At 44.3% G+C, this 17,478-nt stretch overlaps 2 protein-coding genes across 9 annotated transcripts in view; both read right to left on the bottom strand.

Moving 5' to 3' along the window:
• LOC109893552 (rho GDP-dissociation inhibitor 1-like) overlaps positions 1 to 13,032 on the bottom strand; it is a 14,922-nt gene extending 1,890 nt beyond the window's left edge. The window contains exons 1-6 of one of the 7 annotated variants that reach the window (XM_020486804.2): positions 12,739 to 12,799; positions 8,308 to 8,421; positions 2,766 to 2,961; positions 1,356 to 1,442; positions 577 to 653; positions 292 to 355 (exon numbers count right to left, since the gene is read on the bottom strand). In XM_020486804.2, coding sequence (XP_020342393.1) covers positions 292 to 355; positions 577 to 653; positions 1,356 to 1,442; positions 2,766 to 2,955 — 418 coding nt within the window. In that variant the 5' untranslated portion in view covers positions 2,956 to 2,961; positions 8,308 to 8,421; positions 12,739 to 12,799. Of the gene's footprint in view, positions 1 to 291; positions 356 to 576; positions 654 to 1,355; positions 1,443 to 2,765; positions 2,962 to 8,307; positions 8,422 to 10,733; positions 10,845 to 12,738 lie in introns of those variants that run through there. The other 6 variants (XM_020486807.2, XM_020486806.2, XM_031834625.1 and 3 more) reach the window with 6 other exon arrangements.
• LOC109893547 (THO complex subunit 4) overlaps positions 1 to 17,478 on the bottom strand; it is a 19,368-nt gene extending 1,890 nt beyond the window's left edge. The window contains exons 1-10 of one of the 2 annotated variants that reach the window (XM_031834623.1): positions 16,860 to 17,478; positions 15,284 to 15,430; positions 15,011 to 15,158; positions 14,552 to 14,618; positions 14,286 to 14,460; positions 12,739 to 14,135; positions 8,308 to 8,421; positions 2,766 to 2,961; positions 577 to 1,439; positions 292 to 355 (exon numbers count right to left, since the gene is read on the bottom strand). In XM_031834623.1, coding sequence (XP_031690483.1) covers positions 14,121 to 14,135; positions 14,286 to 14,460; positions 14,552 to 14,618; positions 15,011 to 15,158; positions 15,284 to 15,430; positions 16,860 to 17,105 — 798 coding nt within the window. In that variant the 5' untranslated portion in view covers positions 17,106 to 17,478 and the 3' untranslated portion in view covers positions 292 to 355; positions 577 to 1,439; positions 2,766 to 2,961; positions 8,308 to 8,421; positions 12,739 to 14,120. Of the gene's footprint in view, positions 1 to 291; positions 356 to 576; positions 1,443 to 2,765; positions 2,962 to 8,307; positions 8,422 to 12,738; positions 14,136 to 14,285; positions 14,461 to 14,551; positions 14,619 to 15,010; positions 15,159 to 15,283; positions 15,431 to 16,859 lie in introns of both variants that reach the window. The other variant, XM_020486796.2, reaches the window with a different exon arrangement.

Below are 17,478 nucleotides of genomic sequence, written 5' to 3'. Positions count from 1 at the left end.
TAGGAATGCCAATGTAAATACCTCATCTACTAACTTGACCTACTGTGCACAGGCGAATACAGTCACCGGAGTTGACCAAGCCACTCCCAACATCCAATCCCAGATACATCCCTAACCCCGGTTTCCAATGCACTTGTTGTGGATATCTGAGATAATTGGATAAGTATAAACAATATGGTCATAACCCCATGTTGTCCTCTAGATGGAAGGTACACTATATTGCTTAACCTTATCCGGCCTTCTCAAATCCTCACAGTAGACAGAGCAAGAAAATGAAACAGAAGAATTTACCCTTGACTCCTTTCCTGTAGGTCTGCTGGGCATACTTCAGTCCCGACACAATCTCCTTGTTGACCTGCAGACAGAGACAATCAGTGATGAGGTCACATCCTCTTTCCACATCCACCCTTCGGATAAGACAGCAGCCCTTTCATGATAGGACATGGTGTGTATTCAGCTTACAATTGAATTTCAATGTCCAAAATAGCTTGATAGTGGCCAAGCTGACACTGGTCATGTCAGTTCGATTGGATAAACAGACATAACAGGTCGTTGAAAAAGGCCAGACTCATTCACCTTGAAGCTGATCTTTATCTTGTACTCCACGCCTTCCTTCAGGACAAAAGACTGTTTCTTAAAGGACTCCAGGTCTCCTGAGGCAGTCGAGCAGAAAGAAAGAGGCGGCCAGACCACAGAAAGAGAATGTCAGAGACCCTCATGCAGAGTGAATGCAGGAGCAGTCTATAATTGTGTTCCAATATATGCAATGTACAAAAGTTCTCCCCTGGAAGTAATCGTGTTAGACTGGATGGGTGAAAGGTGTCAGATCAGTGATTCAGCATCTTTACAAATGCGAGCACACAGGGAGTGTTCCAACAGAGTTGTAGCCTGCAATTATAGTGTCCACTAGATGGCGCTTCCCTGTATGTGAGTTCAGCTCCATGGCCCTGGTTTCTTCCCTGTAGGTGGCTCTACAGGCCATATGAGGGCAGAAGAGTCTCAAACCAGCAGAAGAAATCCTCATTAACTCAAATAATAAAAACCAATCCATTAGGAATGGCCCATGGAATTAGTCTGATATGTCTACTGGAAAACGTATGTTTGTAAACCATAGGTGGCCAGGTGTTGCGGCTGCTATGAGGCAATGTCTTTTGTCCCCCCCAATGGTAAGCTTTAGTTCCACCCTCACACATTCATATGGAAAATATTACATGTGCTCACTAAAAAGGCTTCTTTTCACACTAAAACACATTACAAGTCTTTCAATATGGAGCCTTTTCTCAAAAAGTGCACCTCAGCATATTCAGAAACACGCCCTCTAAATACCAGTACAACCACAGTGCTGCTCTACTCACCCTGTAGGTCAAGGGTCAGGGGCAGCGGCGCCGTCTCACACATCAGGGTCAAGCGTGTCACCTGGACATTGGGAGCGTTGGGGTCTACTGGGTGAAAGGGAAAAAATCTAAGCAAAGTACAAAATGTAAAAAATTGTTCATGGTAAACACAAAAAAAATGACTATTATAAGCAGTGCATGTTTCATTCTTTAGAGTCTAAGACATTGGGGGGTTAAGATGCTCATACTATGGATCATTTAGCTATTTGATTTAGAATTTTAGGACCCCTTTAGGTATAATTAAAAAAATATATATATTGATTTTGGCCTTTAACACTAAAGCCCATAACACATTCATGAATGGAAAAAAGGTCAGTCAAAAACAAAATCATAAGAAATAAGGTTAAAGTGTCAGTTCTAGATCTAGGAGATTTTTTATTTTTTTTTACTCTGGAAATATATATATTTTTTTACATATTTAACCACTTTTTTGGATTGGCACAAAACTACCTTCATACTTCCATTTGTTTTTAAAACCGGTGACACTTGTGACACAAAATGGAGAATCTCCCCTTTCAATGTCTCCCGAGTGGCGCAGCGGTCTAAGGCACTGCATCTCAGTGCGAGAAGCGTCATTACAGACCTTGGTTCGATTCCAGGCTGTATCACAACCAGCCGTGACTGGGAGTCCCATAGGGCGGTGCACAATTGGCCCAGCGTCGTCTGGGTTAGGGTTTGGCTGGGGTAGGCTGTCATTATAAATAAGAATTTGTTCTTAACTGACTTGCCTAGTTAAAAAAATATATTTAAAAAATAGAGTGGTCATAATAGTTTCTAGGTCAAACCGTTCCGACGCTACAGACATTTAACGTGAGAAGACCAATTTTCCGGATGTCTCATGGTCTGACAAACACTGTTCTAGCTGTGCCAACTTTCAGATGCGGAAGTATGACGTCGGAGGATGTGGTGGATTGAGATGCATCCAAATGCAAAAAACTTGTCTCTGGCTTAAATTGACAGATTTTGATGGGGATTTTTTTGTTATGCAACTTAGATTGATGCATCGGTGCGTCAATCAACTCAAGGGGGTTAAATCAATAGGCTGAAGCAGAGAACTACAGCAGTTCATGAAGAACAGTTCAAATGTGAATAATGACATTTGGAAGATGGAAATGAGTATCAGACAATAAAAATTGAATCCCTGAAAACAAAGCCTGCTGAAGGACTTGAAAGTAGGAGGAAATTATAAGAAAATAAACAAAGATGGTGGCACAAGATGTGCATTGAGGATCTGGGTTTGTTTGTTAATCAGGTCGAGAGGGAGAGAGAGAAACAGTCTGCAGGGCTGGTGTGTCCAAATTGCATGAGTGCGTCTGCAGAGTGTGTGTGTGTGTGTGTCTCTACGTGTGTAATTGGAGCAGCAACACAAACCTGCAGCCGCGGAGGCGTTCCCCAGCAGGGCCTCCTTGTACTTGCGCAGGCTCTCGTCGTCCTTGTCCAGCTCCTGGATCTCCTGCAGACTCTTCTGAGCGGGGGGCTTGTAGTTGACCCCGCCCTCCGCTTCCTCGTTGGCCGCTGCGATGGCCGCCAGCTGCTCCGGGGTGGGATCCTGCTCTGCCATAGTCTACTGAGAGCGAGAGAGACACAGGTCAGGAGGTTTGGTCCAATACGTTGAAAATAGATCAACAAACTGCAAGGCAAAACACTGTAAAACACAGTTGTTACGTAGTGAGCACAAAACACTTAACCCCCCCCCCCCAAGGCACTGTCTTACCGAAAAATGTAAAAGCCTTTATTTAGTTACATCGCAGGTGGACAAGATTAAAAACAGCACACCTGAGCGTACTCCCTGAATACCTTGTCAGGGTGAAAAATGTGTCCTCCCTACAGTACCTCATCTTCAGGTAAACCACTGGTCTGAAATGACTAAATTGGTAAAAGATGAGTAGTAGAGACCTCATATGCTACCAACTAATGAATCATGTGAGATTAGTTACTTTTACAAGGGAGGGAGGAGGTAAGGATGTTGTATTTCCAAACTATTCAAGCAGGGCCAGAGTTTGAATGATGGTAGCAGCAAAGATATTTTAGTATGAACCAATAAAAATCCCAGATCAGCTTGAGGTGATGTCATGGCGACATTGGCTAGCTAAGCTCATGCGCAGAAATACGTCATCAGGTCTAGGAGTCGTCTCGCGCCTCACTGCGGATGTGCAGGCCATCAAATCAAAGGCACTCCTTTGATATAAAGTTGTTTTTGACAAAAATGAAAACGTGTCACTTTGTTGAGTAATAACATGTTTCTCGAAAATGAAAAAATAAGGAATCATTTTGCACTTCTCTCATTGACTCTCAAACCCTGGTCTGGCCTCCAGTCTGCTTCGCATGGGTTACCAGAAGTCTTGCGATATTGGGCCTCTGGGTTTAGAAACTCTGTGGTAGCAGTCAACACGCCATTTCCCAGATGCTCATTAGGATCCTTTAAATAAATCTGATTTGCATGCATTGTGAGGCAGGCACCAGGTTAATAGGGTGTCCTGGTAGATGATTATGGATTTACATCCTTCTCTCATTGCATTTTTACCTCAGCAGCCTCCTTACTGCTTTGAAACAATACCCAATCACACACACAGAGCCAGGGCGTGTGACTGAGCCTAACCAGAGCCTTCTATTGCGATAAAGATCTCTGGGCCTGATTCACACGTCCTGGCTTGGACTACATTGGACACAGTCCCAGCATGGAGGTCAGACCAGAGAGGGGCCAGCGCTGTACACGCGGGGGGGAACCACGGTGGGCTGGTTGGTCGAAAAGCAGAGCTTCATCTCAACTCAAACCCTCTCCCTCCCTCCTCTACCACGCTGTAGTGAGCTACAGTCAAGCAGATAACAACATGCTAATGTGGGGAGCAGCACCCAGCTGCACTGCATTACCAGTCAACATCAATTAGGGTCTGGGGAGAGTGATGCTACGTAGGAATCAGGACAATGAAATTAGAGGGAGGGTCCTCTTGCCAGAGAGGTGGGTGTCGTGAGGAGAGAGCTGTGAGTGTTGAAATCAACCTTCCCCCCAGATAGGGAAGGGAAAGAGGATACCTAGTCACTTGCAAAACAGAACGCATTCAACTGAAATGTGTCTTCTGCATTTAACCCAACCCCTCAGAGTCAGAGAGGTGTGGGAGGGCTGCCTTAATCGACATCCCTGTCATCGACGTCCAGGAGCAGTTGTTGTTGGGGGTTAACTGCCTTGCTCAGACCAGAGAGGGGCCAGCGCTGTACACGCGGGGGGGAACCACGGTGGGCTGGTTGGTCGAAAAGCAGAGCTTCATCTCAACTCAAACCCTCTCCCTCCCTCCTCTACCACGCTGTAGTGAGCTACAGTCAAGCAGATAACAACATGCTAATGTGGGGAGCAGCACCCAGCTGCACTGCATTACCAGTCAACATCAATTAGGGTCTGGGGAGAGTGATGCTACGTAGGAATCAGGACAATGAAATTAGAGGGAGGGTCCTCTTGCCAGAGAGGTGGGTGTCGTGAGGAGAGAGCTGTGAGTGTTGAAATCAACCTTCCCCCCAGATAGGGAAGGGAAAGAGGATACCTAGTCACTTGCAAAACAGAACGCATTCAACTGAAATGTGTCTTCTGCATTTAACCCAACCCCTCAGAGTCAGAGAGGTGTGGGAGGGCTGCCTTAATCGACATCCCTGTCATCGGCGTCCAGGAGCAGTTGTTGTTGGGGGTTAACTGCCTTGCTCAAAGGCAGAACGGCAGATTTGTCCACCTTGCCAGCGACCTTTTGGTTACTGGCCCAAAACTCTTAACCACTAGGCCAGGGGTTCACTTTTTTACTCAGGCCCCCTTCCAACATTGGGGAACATCCCGCACCACCCCTATTTCTATGGGAACAAGCACTATTCATGACACAAACTGTTCACACCCCTCTAGGTACAGTACATGGGGGAACATCACACACCACCCCTACTTCTATGGGTACAAGCACTATTCATGACACAAACTGTTCACACCCCTGTAGTTGGCGAAGGTAACATTTTTGCAGGTTTAAAGCTCATTTCCTGCAATTCTACACATTTTGTCATGGGGTACAGAAATGTTGTTGCAGTTGTAAAGCTGACACCCCTTGCCCCACAGTTTGGGAACCACTGCACTAGGCTACCTGCCGGTTAAGGCCTGGAGTAAAATAGAGGCCTACGTCGAGCCTACATGTCTAAATGTATATGTCTAGCTGGTGTAATACCTCTGCTACACAAAGGTGATTTCATAACACTGCTGCTTTGTACTTTCTGTCTCCCTTCATGAAGACTGGCCTCCTTGTTCTTCGTGGTATTGTGAGTGATTGGCACAGAGCGCCTCTCTGTATCCGTGTACACACCACAGACAGTCAGCAGCGTAGTCTTCAGAGGTAGCAGTTCAGCGTGATGGCGCCAATGCCATGCTGCATTTTCTACTGATGCATTAGTGATTTACTGCAGTACTGCATCTAATACTTTAAAAGGTTCACTTTACCACAGACCAATAGTTTTTTTTCCCCACAGCAATAAATGACAGGCCTATTCCTTCTCTGGGTAAAAATCTTAAACTCTGCACCGACAGGGCAGGTCAAGGCTACTTCTAGTGCTTTTATCAGCTTACTGTACTTTGTTAAGTGGAATTTCAACTGAGAGACTGTAAATCCATTGACTCAATGTGTTACTGGTGAACTGACACCAGCTGGCCCCAATTAAATTGCAACAAAGCAAATCAACCCGGGAAAAAGTGAATCAACTTGCTCTGTGCTGTAGCACTGTGTAAATACACCGTAATACACAAGTGTATTAGTGTAATACAATCAATTAACTGAGCAACATTGAGTATCTCTGACAAATTGTAAAACAGAAAATGGCAAGAGCAAGAATACTACTTTGACAAAGTGCCCTGGCAGACCTCCACTGACACAACACAGAACAATGCCAGTATGTTTGTGGATGTCAGTCAGTTCACAGGAAACCACCTAACCAACAACGAGACAGGAAGCCTAGGCTATGCTATATATCACACACTGTCATGCTCATGCAGCAGTCGAGTTTGAAACACATTTGTTCAAGGACCGTAGTAGCTCACACATTCCAATATAACGAGAGAAACCTTAGCCCCATAACAATAGTAGAAAAACATAACAAAACAGGCTGGTGCTCTAAAAAGCCACGTAGAACGCCTCGGGGGAAGAGCAATGTGTGAAAGATGTTATTATTGGGCTACACACAAACACGCAACTGCAAAGAGAAAAAAAGACAAGTTCAACATTGATGTTGTGCCATGAGCAAGACTCCAGATGTTGAACACAGATGCCGGTATTACCTTGGTGACATAACACACCATAAAACCACAGCTCAACACGCAATCCCAGCAATAGTACATTAAAATCACACCACTGCAAACAAGGGCTCCTGCCTGGCTCTCAAACATCTCACCACACTAACCAGTTCCACCCCCCTCCTCGCTCTGTAATCCTCTCCCTCCCTCTGCCCCTCTCTGTTTTGCATAGCGCCTGACATACACAGATGGACCTGCGCCAAGCAGGAACAGGGAGCACGTTGCACCATTTTTCCCCAAACAGGGCCTCTCCACATTCTCATTAAAGCAGAAATTCCTGTTCTGTTAGCAGTAGTATGTTTTGGTAGCTCAGCTGTGCAAATGTGTGTGAAGTTGGAGACATAGTGAGAAGGACATGTTGTTAGGGGTGGGAGGGGAGGACGGTACCAGATTCAGGGATACTGTGCCATCTTTCTCACGTCATCTCTATTCATTTGGCAGTCACTCCTCATGTGCTAGCCTAGATCCAGACCTGAGCCTTGGTGGACTGCCGCTACATACCGAGTTGTCCCTCAGGATTGGTGTGGTGATAAATGAGAGGGAATAGTTCAGGAGTGCTATATTTCTCTGCTGCTAACGAACACCACAACACAGCCCCTCATGACTGGCCTGCTGTTGGGTCAAGCGGCTACAGCTGGAGGGGGTGTGTGCATCAGAATAAGTGGGTAGATAAAAAGAGGGGGTGAGGTGGGGGACATCAGGAAATAGTGACAAACAAGAGGGTGGAAAAACAGAAATCATACTGTTGAGAGTACTAGGATGGGAGTCAGGGTGGCTAGAGTTTAAAACAATAGTACAATGCAACAATTATCATGACAACCTTAAAGAAATACATATTTTAGTAGAAAGTTACAACGGATGTGAGGCACCATCCGAGCAGTGACCCACTTCAGTCTCACACGTTTATCCGTGTGGCCATTGCTTGGCATGACTGCCTAATGCCCATAGGCAAACAAGTAGACTATAAACACTGTTCAATAGTTGGCAGCCATCTCATACTCAACACAGTTTGGCTTGCATAGAATAAGTTATTGGAGCACGATCAGTTTCTGGCTTGACCAACCATGTCAGGATAATGATTCATATGCGATCTTCACTAAGCACGGAATTGATGATTGGGTCAATTATAGGTCCATTGAGCTCAATTAAACAGATTAGGCCTAGTTCAACAATAACATAAGTCCCAATACACATTTTTCCACCAGCTGACATGGCACAAATACTGACTGACTACGGAAATAAGGCCTTGGTCACTCGTCACTGCTAAGTGACATGTTTTGGTGTAACTGAGGTATAAATACAGGTAGTGATCGGCTTATGTGTCAACATTGAACCCCTCACACTGGTTCTTACCACTGGCTGCTAAATAAATACCAATAGCTTTAATTGGAGGATTATCCCCATTTGATCAGGTTCAGGAATAGTCATCCAAGCACTCTGGTTTCTAGAGTAGCTGACACCAAGATTAGGGCTGTTCCTTAGCAACAATTAGAGCAGTAAGATTATTGGGACAGAGATTACTGCTAATAAGGCATTGGGGAATAGCAAAGGGGAAGTGTTTGGGGGTGTCAGTGGTGACACATCAAGATGATTCCACTGACAAACCTCTTTGGTGTCTTCTACAGATTCAAGGGTCTTCATTACCAAATTGAACAAGGGCGAGACACGCCTCCCGAGTTGATGAAAATGGCTAAAGACGTTGTGGTTGATGGAGGCTTTCTGTAAGCAGGACACAAACATAAAGAAGTTCAGCACAGGTCAGAGTTGGAAGTGACAGAAACTCAAAGACAAAACCTTAAGTCCCTCTTTTCCTTCAAAGTTAGTTCAGTTTAATCGTAAAAGATTCTATAAGAATTTAACGACTGCATAGGGCTATGTTTTGGATGACTGGCTGCGAATGTTTATTGAATTGTTTTATTTCTTCCTTTTCTATTCCAGACATTCTGAAATTCACTAAAGCATCCCATGTATGTAACTTTAGTCTTTCTGTGTCAGAAACCAGATCTTATTCCCCCCAAAAAAGGCAAACAAAGGGTTCCTCAAGAAATGTCCAGCTCATAAATCATTCTTCTGTAGTAAAGGTCACATAGCTGTCTTTTATTCACTGTGTACTCTCATAGGACTTCACCTTTGACATTTCACAGGGAAGAGTACAGGAAAAGGACAGCACAAGGCTGACAGCAATTTGAACGGAATTTTAATAGATGACAAGATACATTACAAATGCTAAAATAGAAGCATTTACTGCAATCTAGTGTCTCAGCCATGTCCCAGTTCTAAGGCAGAGTAAAATTAAATAAAAAATAATAATAAAGTGATCACCCAAGTGTATTCTGCAATAGAGAACAGCTGGCATTGTCCAAAAGCTACAATTAGCTTTAAACCACAGACAGGGAGGAGAAATGGCAGTCAGGACAAGAGAAGAAGAGATTGAGAAATCAGGGATTAGGTACTCATTCATTGGGCTGAACTCCAGCTCCAGGCAGGTCTCTGATAAACCTACCTAATCACTGACACAACCGCCTCCAGGAACGTTGTGCTGTACCAACCTTAGATTTGGCAAGCAGCCTGGATACTCTTTTTACTCTGACTCCTAATGTCACACACAAAACATCTATGGCTAGTTTGATCCTCTCTGTTCTGTCTCCCTCCCTGCCATAGACCTAGCTCTGAGAGTGAACTTTAGCATTTCTCCCTTTCCTCCCCACAGGACGCACCGTTTCATGTGTCCTTGTGATGTAGCTTTGTGACGCCCTTCTAGACTTATGTGCCATTCACCAGAGTGCTTGACTTCCTTGTGCTCTGCAGCACTTTTGTCAACTGTGATTGTATGTTTCCTTCATGTTCTGCCAACAACATGACTCACATCCGCCAGTTAGAGAAGAGAACTGTGTTTAACCACATGTTGGACTGCACTTAAACACACATAGTAATGCAAAAGGCCTTTCTCCACCTGACGTAAACCCCATTGCAGTCTTGATTTGTTAGCAGATATTCAGGTAGGCAACACTGGCTTGATGTAATGTCAGACACGCTGGGCTGCTGCACAAAGCAGAGGATGCAGCGCTAAATGCAGAACAGTGCCTTCAGGAAGGAGGATTGTGCCTCGCAGAGATGATGCAATGCAGGAGGCACTCATTTCCACAGAGTGAGACATGAATAAACAGCGCAGAGAGGAGTCAAAATTGAGGAAGTATCAGACGAAAGAGAAAAATATATTCTACCTCAAGGGGGAAAACTAGAACAAATACGGTTTGAGCATTAAAAATAGCCGGTCTGAGAAATCGCTCTGTATAAACACAGCAGGAAGCGGAGAGTGAACGGAAGTGCCAAGGTGCCAGCTGAAAGGTCAGGGCTCTCTCCCTGCACGGTGGGGGGGCTTAGCGAGTAGCGACACATGCCCAGATTATGTCTGCCTCCCTTGGTAACAACAAGGCAACAGCATCCACTACGGACAGCAATAAGCCTACTGTTGTATGGTGGCTCCATTCAGTTGGGCTTTTTAATGTGGCGTCATTGACAGAGCAATGACCTAATGATGGGTGGTACACTTGATGGCACTAGTCATGTGGTCTGAGGAACATCTCAACATCTGCAACAAGAAACCAAAAAGTATGCACAGTGTAACGTTTGCCCTCTGGTGGATGACAGCAATGACTAAATAAGGACATATCCAGCATAAAGGGAAGCCATTTCCTTTTGAATGAGGTGTATGTGAAGGCTGATATCCCCTGGGGGACATTTGGGGGTTGTGTGGTCTGTTGTTCAGTCTAAGCCACAGTGCAACGAGGAACAACAACAGAAGAGAAGAGCTAATCTTTAACACTGCTGTATGTGTGGAGATGCTGGCCAGTGTCCTCGTTTCTAGTCCCTTGCGAGTTACAGAAAAAACAGAAGGGACTGACAGGCAGAAAGAGGACAGATAGCCAACTGGCTCTGAGAGAAAAGGGGTCACCATCAGGCCTGGTTCTTGTCATGACAGGCTATAGGAGGGGGTGGAATGTGTGGGAGGCGTCATTAAATCTCCATACCTCCATTGTGGCGAGTTGTCTTTATCTACATATTGTAGGCCATCAGATGGTGCTGTGCTCAGCCCCGAATTTAATCTCCTTTGGTTTGCTACAATTTCCCCAGCCAGATCCCCTCCCTTAATGCAGAGTGACAGGGAAGTAGAGACAAGGAGGTTTAAGCGTAGTGATTACTCCACATGATTCCAGGAACCAATCTTAACCTGATTTTTGATAAAGACGCACAGATATTTTTCTTCTTAAAGTGAGCAAGCTCCCATCTCTCTCCTAGCTAATTTCTAACCTCAATTACAGGATTAGCTACATGGCTGTGGGTATTGTCCAAGGCATGTGGTTGTCGAATGAGAAGTTAACACTTACATATCAATCCAAAGGCTGGAAAATTCTCTAAAAAGTCCTATTAAATAACATAGCATAGAAAACATGAAACCAATTATTGTTGAAAGGGGTTTACTGAAAAACATCACATCAGAGATTTAAAATCTCCAGTCCTACTCAAAACAAAAAAAAGTCGGTAGAAAAACAGCATTCCAGATGAGAAAACAATGGTAGTTGCTGTGGTGAGCTACCATTGATTGGATAGTGGTAGAGGACAGAAGCCCAAAGTATCCCTATGGATCAATACCCCCCCTCCATTGCCACAAACTGACTGGGTAATACAAAATGTCACATGAACTAAATAACAGACCAGTGAAGCCCTAAGGCTGAAAATATGAAGAAGCTATTTGGCTTGCCGTGTATATCAATTAAGTCAACATTACATGTCCCTGGACCTCTGGAAAGATACATATTAATATGTAGAGTTATTGTTTTAATTCCTGTTGCATAGAACATTGTAAGCTTGTTGAGTTAATAACAAGGCTAGGGGACCTTTGAACTGCTGAACATCCAGCAGATGCTATAGTGTTCTTATGTAGGTCGATAAGAGCAACAATTGGAGCAGCCTGGCTTTTGAAATGTTAGTATGTTTGCTTTACCTTACAGATACTATAAATCGTTTTACTTACAGTGAGTGAACTACCTGTAAATTGATAATACTAAGAGGAAAGGGTTAAATTTGGTGAAGACCTAAGACTCGCCCTGGCCTACTCTCCAACAGAAGGAACTAGAACTCTACCGCGCCATTCGTCAGAAACAGGAAGGAAATGGAGGCTTCACGTTCAGGAAAAAGCCAGCCCTCGTAGTTTTGCAAACATGTCACCGCCAGTCTGTCGGGTTACTGGGCCTAATAATTTTCAGAAAAGATGCACACGTTTGTATGCCACAAAAACACGTCCTAACAGATATGCTTGACTGGGTTTAAAAGTTGCATTATTTGAAGTGTGCCAGTCAGTTGTTGAGTCCCCCTGGATCCGTCAGTCAAATCTGAACTTCACTAGGCCAATTTTAAATATACATCTGTATCAAACTCACTTTCAGAGAGTGTATATAAATAATATTTGCAGCAATGTACAGGATTCGCTCATTCCCTTCAATCAAGTTTAAGAAAAATGTTCAATGATGAATCACCGCGGAAAATGAACTTGCATTCCAGGAAGTGTCAACTGCTGACAGAACGTGAGCAATTTTCATGAGATGAAAAGTTAGCCTATTACATACCCATTCATTGGGTCTGAACAAACAAGTAACTTGTTTCTCTTGAATAGTGTTTTGAAATTAATTTAATGACTTGCTTAGTCGACAGGATCTAATTACAGATCAATTTAGTGGATATTCACAAGGATAGCCTACCACCATGGAAAGAGATTACTTATCACTGTTTAATTAAACTGACATCAACCACAGAGCAAACATCAGTGACAACAGTTCCTGGTCTGCGTCACAATTATGAGTAATCTACACTAGTCGAATTAATCTAGACATCATGAAGTTGCTAGTTAGCATGTAATAAATTGAACGAGTAACCAGAACTTGCGACTCTGTACTACCAAACATGGAAGTACAAATGAGCGTTTTAGCTTAAATGTAGACACATTTTTGAAAAGTTTATAAAACTCTCGGACCTTACCGTTATGCTGCTGCTGCTACACTGGAGTACGCGCAACTGAATGGCGAGGAGGGAGCAGCTCAAATCAAACGCACAGCACGCTTCCGGGAATATTGACTCGCACTACAAAGGCTGTCCGAACGTAGGCGGGCGCTCAGCAACAAGCCTGGTGTAAAGTGCACTAGTCAGGTAAATGCTCGTTACCATAAACTCGCGAATGTATTTGTAGACTAGAATACACGTATAGTAAATTGCGAATTTTCGTACTGTATTGTAATTGCGCTAAACAACCACGTCATTTGAGATCCCAGACGGGACAGGAATGACCTTATCAAGTACATGGAGTAACAGACCATGTTTTTAAACATCAGTAATGGACAGACTGCAAAACAGACAAAGTAGCCTTAGCAAAGCAATGGACTGTGGCCATCTAGTGGTTTAGCCTAGGTAATGCAGTCACTTATACATCCTTTGGATCTGGGCGAATCAAATGGGTCGCAGTTGCGTTAAATTTGGTCTAATTCTAGTAAAACGACAGGATAGTTTACGTCGCCAAATATGACACCTTTTTTTTCGACATTTTCCCATGTCCTATTGCACCGTTGGGTGCAGTGTACTTCAGCTAAGATGTGCATGACAACCTCAGTACTTTCAGTGTCCGGCTGTTACAATGTGTGGAACCAGAGACATTTGGCATAGGCCCTTACTGACCATCTTCATTGCCCCTTATTTTTGCTCCATGCACACTACTTGCTCACACTGACCCGACATGCACTTCTGCTGCTGTTTATCATATACCCCGATGCCTAATTACCTTAACTCTACATATCTACCTCTACCACAAATATCTCATTCCCTGCACATTGTAAATATAGTATTGGCACTAAACCTGTAGAAAGCTGACCTTTGTGTGCTTATACCTTTGTTGTACTTTATAGTACTACCGATATTGATCACTGCGTTGTTGTGAACGAGCAATCAAGTTGTATTTTAATTGTCACATACTTTGTAAACAATATGAAACCCTTACTTGCAGGCCTCCCAACAATGCAAGGGATTTCTCTGTACTTGAGCACGTGACAACAAAAACAAAAAAACGAATCAGTCAGAGTATGGTTAATTTGTACTGCAGGGTTTATTACAATGATCTACGGGGAAAGGAATCAGAGCAGCAAGGAAAGCCCCACTCACCCCCTTAAACCTACAGTCAAAACCAATATTTTTTTTCCAAAAAACAAAAATTGGTAAAAAAAAAACAGAATTTAAAAGGATTGATACAAATTTAAATCACACCAGAAGACATCCAAGTGTAAAATGTCCTGCATCTTCAACGCTGTAACAACAGCGACTGTCCTCATGTTCAGCCTGGAGTGTAATGCAGCCTGGAGGATTCACCTAGGCTCTTAGCTTGTTTCCATCTGGGGTGGGTGGAGAAAACGCATCAGATAAAACGCCTGTCCCATCATTTATTTCCAACGCTATATACATGTGGGACAAATGTTTTTTTTTTTTTTAATACTCCCTACAACACTTCATAACCCATTTCTCATTTTCAGACCGAGACTCACCCTGGCATTGTAGGCATCTAGCTGGGCATCCAGCTCTTCAGCGGAAAGTGGCTTAGTGCTTCCCCCGCGGCCACCTCGGCCCCTGCCTCCTCCACGACCTGCTCCACGTCCTCTCTGCATCCCTCTAAACCCACCACCACGACCCCTGTTCATGCCACCACCTCCTCGGTTCATACTGTAGAACATCTGAACATTAGCACTTTCCATTCATGACACTTATCATTGGCTCAGGTTGTTTTGGAAAACAGCTCAATCTTAACACTTACCCCTGCATGGGTGGTCGTCTTTGTGTGTCGATCTGTGATGTGACAAGTTGTATGTTCATGGGACGCCCTGCAAGAGAAAGTATTCAGGTTATCACCAGCAAGAGTAGTGTGCTGAAGAAGGATAAACATCCGTATGGCGCTGTAGTTCTTTGCATCAGTGCCGACTCCGGCTGTGTGGTTATTTGTTTAAATTGTTCTTTAAACACCATGAGTTGGCTTTGATGAGTTAAATGTTAATTTTCTGTAAGAGAACTAGTAAAACAAGCCAACTACCTGGCCTGAACATGGCAACGATCTGAGCACCCATTTTTTAAGTTTTAACCTTCAGCAACTTGAAGGTTGGATGAATATACAGTGTCAGCATGGTGAAAGACACCTCAGCAGCACACAATGAAATGTTTCAGCAAGGTACAAATGACATTATTTGTGGCAATTGTCAAAGCCAAATGAGAAACCTACCATCAAGTGGTACACCGTTGTACTGTTTCATAGCTTTTAGAGCATCTGCCTTCCTCTCAAAGTGGACATCTGCAGTGCCTAAGCTCCTGCCCGACCGGTCATAGTGAACAGCTGCCTTCTTCAGTGTACCAAACTCCGCAAAGAGCTCCTGCAGTGAGAGAAACCATGTATTGTGATTGTAAGTGATTTCAAGTGCCATTTTGGAAATGCTAAGCCAAGGCAAATAAGCCATTTCTAAAGAGTTAACCAAGTCAAAAATAAAATAAGATGTACCTGAATATCTGCGTCTGAAACGCCAAAGTCGAGATTGGAGACAAGAAGCTTCCCTCCGGTTTCCACACCAGCGCCACCCCCAACACTGGCATTGAAGCCATGATTGCCGTACATGTCGTGTTGCCATTTATCAGGAATCTGCTTGGGCTGCAACAGATGAAAGAGAACGAACCTGCTGACTTCAGGCTCCCCTGTCTCTGCCAATCACACAGAGTCCAGTCCACATAGCTGGGTAGGTGCTGGGGAGACCAGGGAATACACAGCCAACAGGGCCAGGTGGTTGGCACACTGCTACCCCATGGAAAATACCAGCATTCCCTGCCCAGTGCCCACCCAATCACTACAAGCAAGTAAACCAGTTCAAAAACAGGACACATGGCAACATATCAATTCTAGACACTAGACCAAGTTAACAGGTCTTAAAGCATTTTGCTAAAACTGATGGGCCCTACTAAAAAATGAAACATTTCCCATAATATAATGAGATGTGCATTAGCGTCTGAGGCTATTTTCATCAACATTTAGCAGTGAACAAGTCATTAATAACAGTACACGTTTACTCGCTACCATCTGCACTCCGCTCCCACCCCCTTGTTGGCTAACTAGGCTAGCAATGTCGCCCACTGTTCTCTTGCCATCTGCTCCTCCACCAAAGGCTCTCCAGGCGGCCATCCTCCAGCGAGAGTAGTATGCTGAAGAGAGTCATCCATCCGTATGGCGCTGTAGTACTTTGCATCAGTGTCGACTCCAGCTGTGGTTATTAGCTTAAATTGTTCTTTAAAAGCCATGAGTTGGCTTTGATGAGTTGTGTCCATTGTCTGAAAGAGACAACTAGCAAAATAAAGTACGCCAACTACCTGGCCTGAACATGGATGTCAACCATCTGAGCGTCCATTTTGTAACCACGCCATTTTGATTGAGTTGTGACGAGTAACATTACTAGAAATGTGGAGATAAAAATATATATGTAATAAGAGGGGGAAAAGTCCACTGCTCCATCCATAAAGGACACCGTTCTGTGTTGATATGGTGCTGCTCAAATGGGATTGTGTTAACCCGCCTGCCACTCCCAAACAAAAGGATAGGAGTGCACGATGAAACGCCAAAAGTTGCCTCTGCTACAAAAAAAAATCATCCAAATGCAACGATATTCTTCGATGCAGTGCCATTCGGTGGTCCAACAAGTGACTTTCTGGGTTGAAAGAGACTGCGACAGACCATGAAATCAATATTTCATTGATTGAAGCTGAATTCAAAATGGCGCCGTCTGGGCCTTGTAGGTTAGCAGCTTTTCCAGAGTTAGCAACTAGCTAACCTGCTCCAAAAGCTTATTCTCAAAAAGTGGTAACAGGCATGGGTTTGGGTGGACAAGGATACATTATGTGCATTATATCTCCATGCAATTTAAAGGGTTTCCCTTGGTTAATTCGAGAGAAATTCGAATTAGCTAGCTAAGTGCCTCTCGACTAGCAAGCTAGCCATTGATTGCATTGGGAGCAGCTAGCAAGCCTGAAGATTAGGACGTCGCGCAGGCATTTTTCCTTTTTCGCAGCCCATTCCTCTAAATTTCTCATACCCTGCTGTATGGCGTAGGTCTTGCTCTGCCACGGCTCAGGTTCGGTCGGTTCCTCATGGGGCCTGATCCTCCACCTCGGCCCCCAAAGCCTCCACCAGCTGCTCCACGGCCAACACCACCACCTCGGCCCACGCCAGAGCCTCCCCGGCCACGGCCTCTTCCACCACCACGGCCTCCTGCGCCCCCTCTCTGCTGCCTGTTCTGCTTGATGATGTCGTCTAGAGACATATCCATCTTATCAGACATTATGCAGTTTCAATTACGCTAAGAACTGTTAGCGAACTAAAAACTAGTCTGACTGATCCCTGCCTTAAGTATAAAAAAAACGTGGTAATAACCCGGCGTTACTACTCAGTTGCGTGAGGAAAAAAAAACGCTAAAATGGAGCGCAAGCTGTCTTTATAGCCACGAGCCCTCGTTACGTGAGGACGGATGACGCTGTCAGTGTCCGCTTGTTGTGCGCCGCCCCTTCCACAGTTTTACTCAGGTTATGCTGTTAAATCAAGAAGGGACCATTTGAAATTGATCCCTTGAGTCATATCACTACAAAGACCTGTGCTGCTATTATCAGTGCAGCAGCGCAATGGTCTCGAATTTACTGTACTGCTGGTTATACAAA

This window comes from Oncorhynchus kisutch, linkage group LG10 (assembly GCF_002021735.2).
Source record: "Oncorhynchus kisutch isolate 150728-3 linkage group LG10, Okis_V2, whole genome shotgun sequence".
NCBI classification, from domain to species: Eukaryota; Metazoa; Chordata; class Actinopteri; order Salmoniformes; family Salmonidae; genus Oncorhynchus; species Oncorhynchus kisutch.
This window is presented reverse-complemented; position numbering and strand designations above follow the sequence as displayed.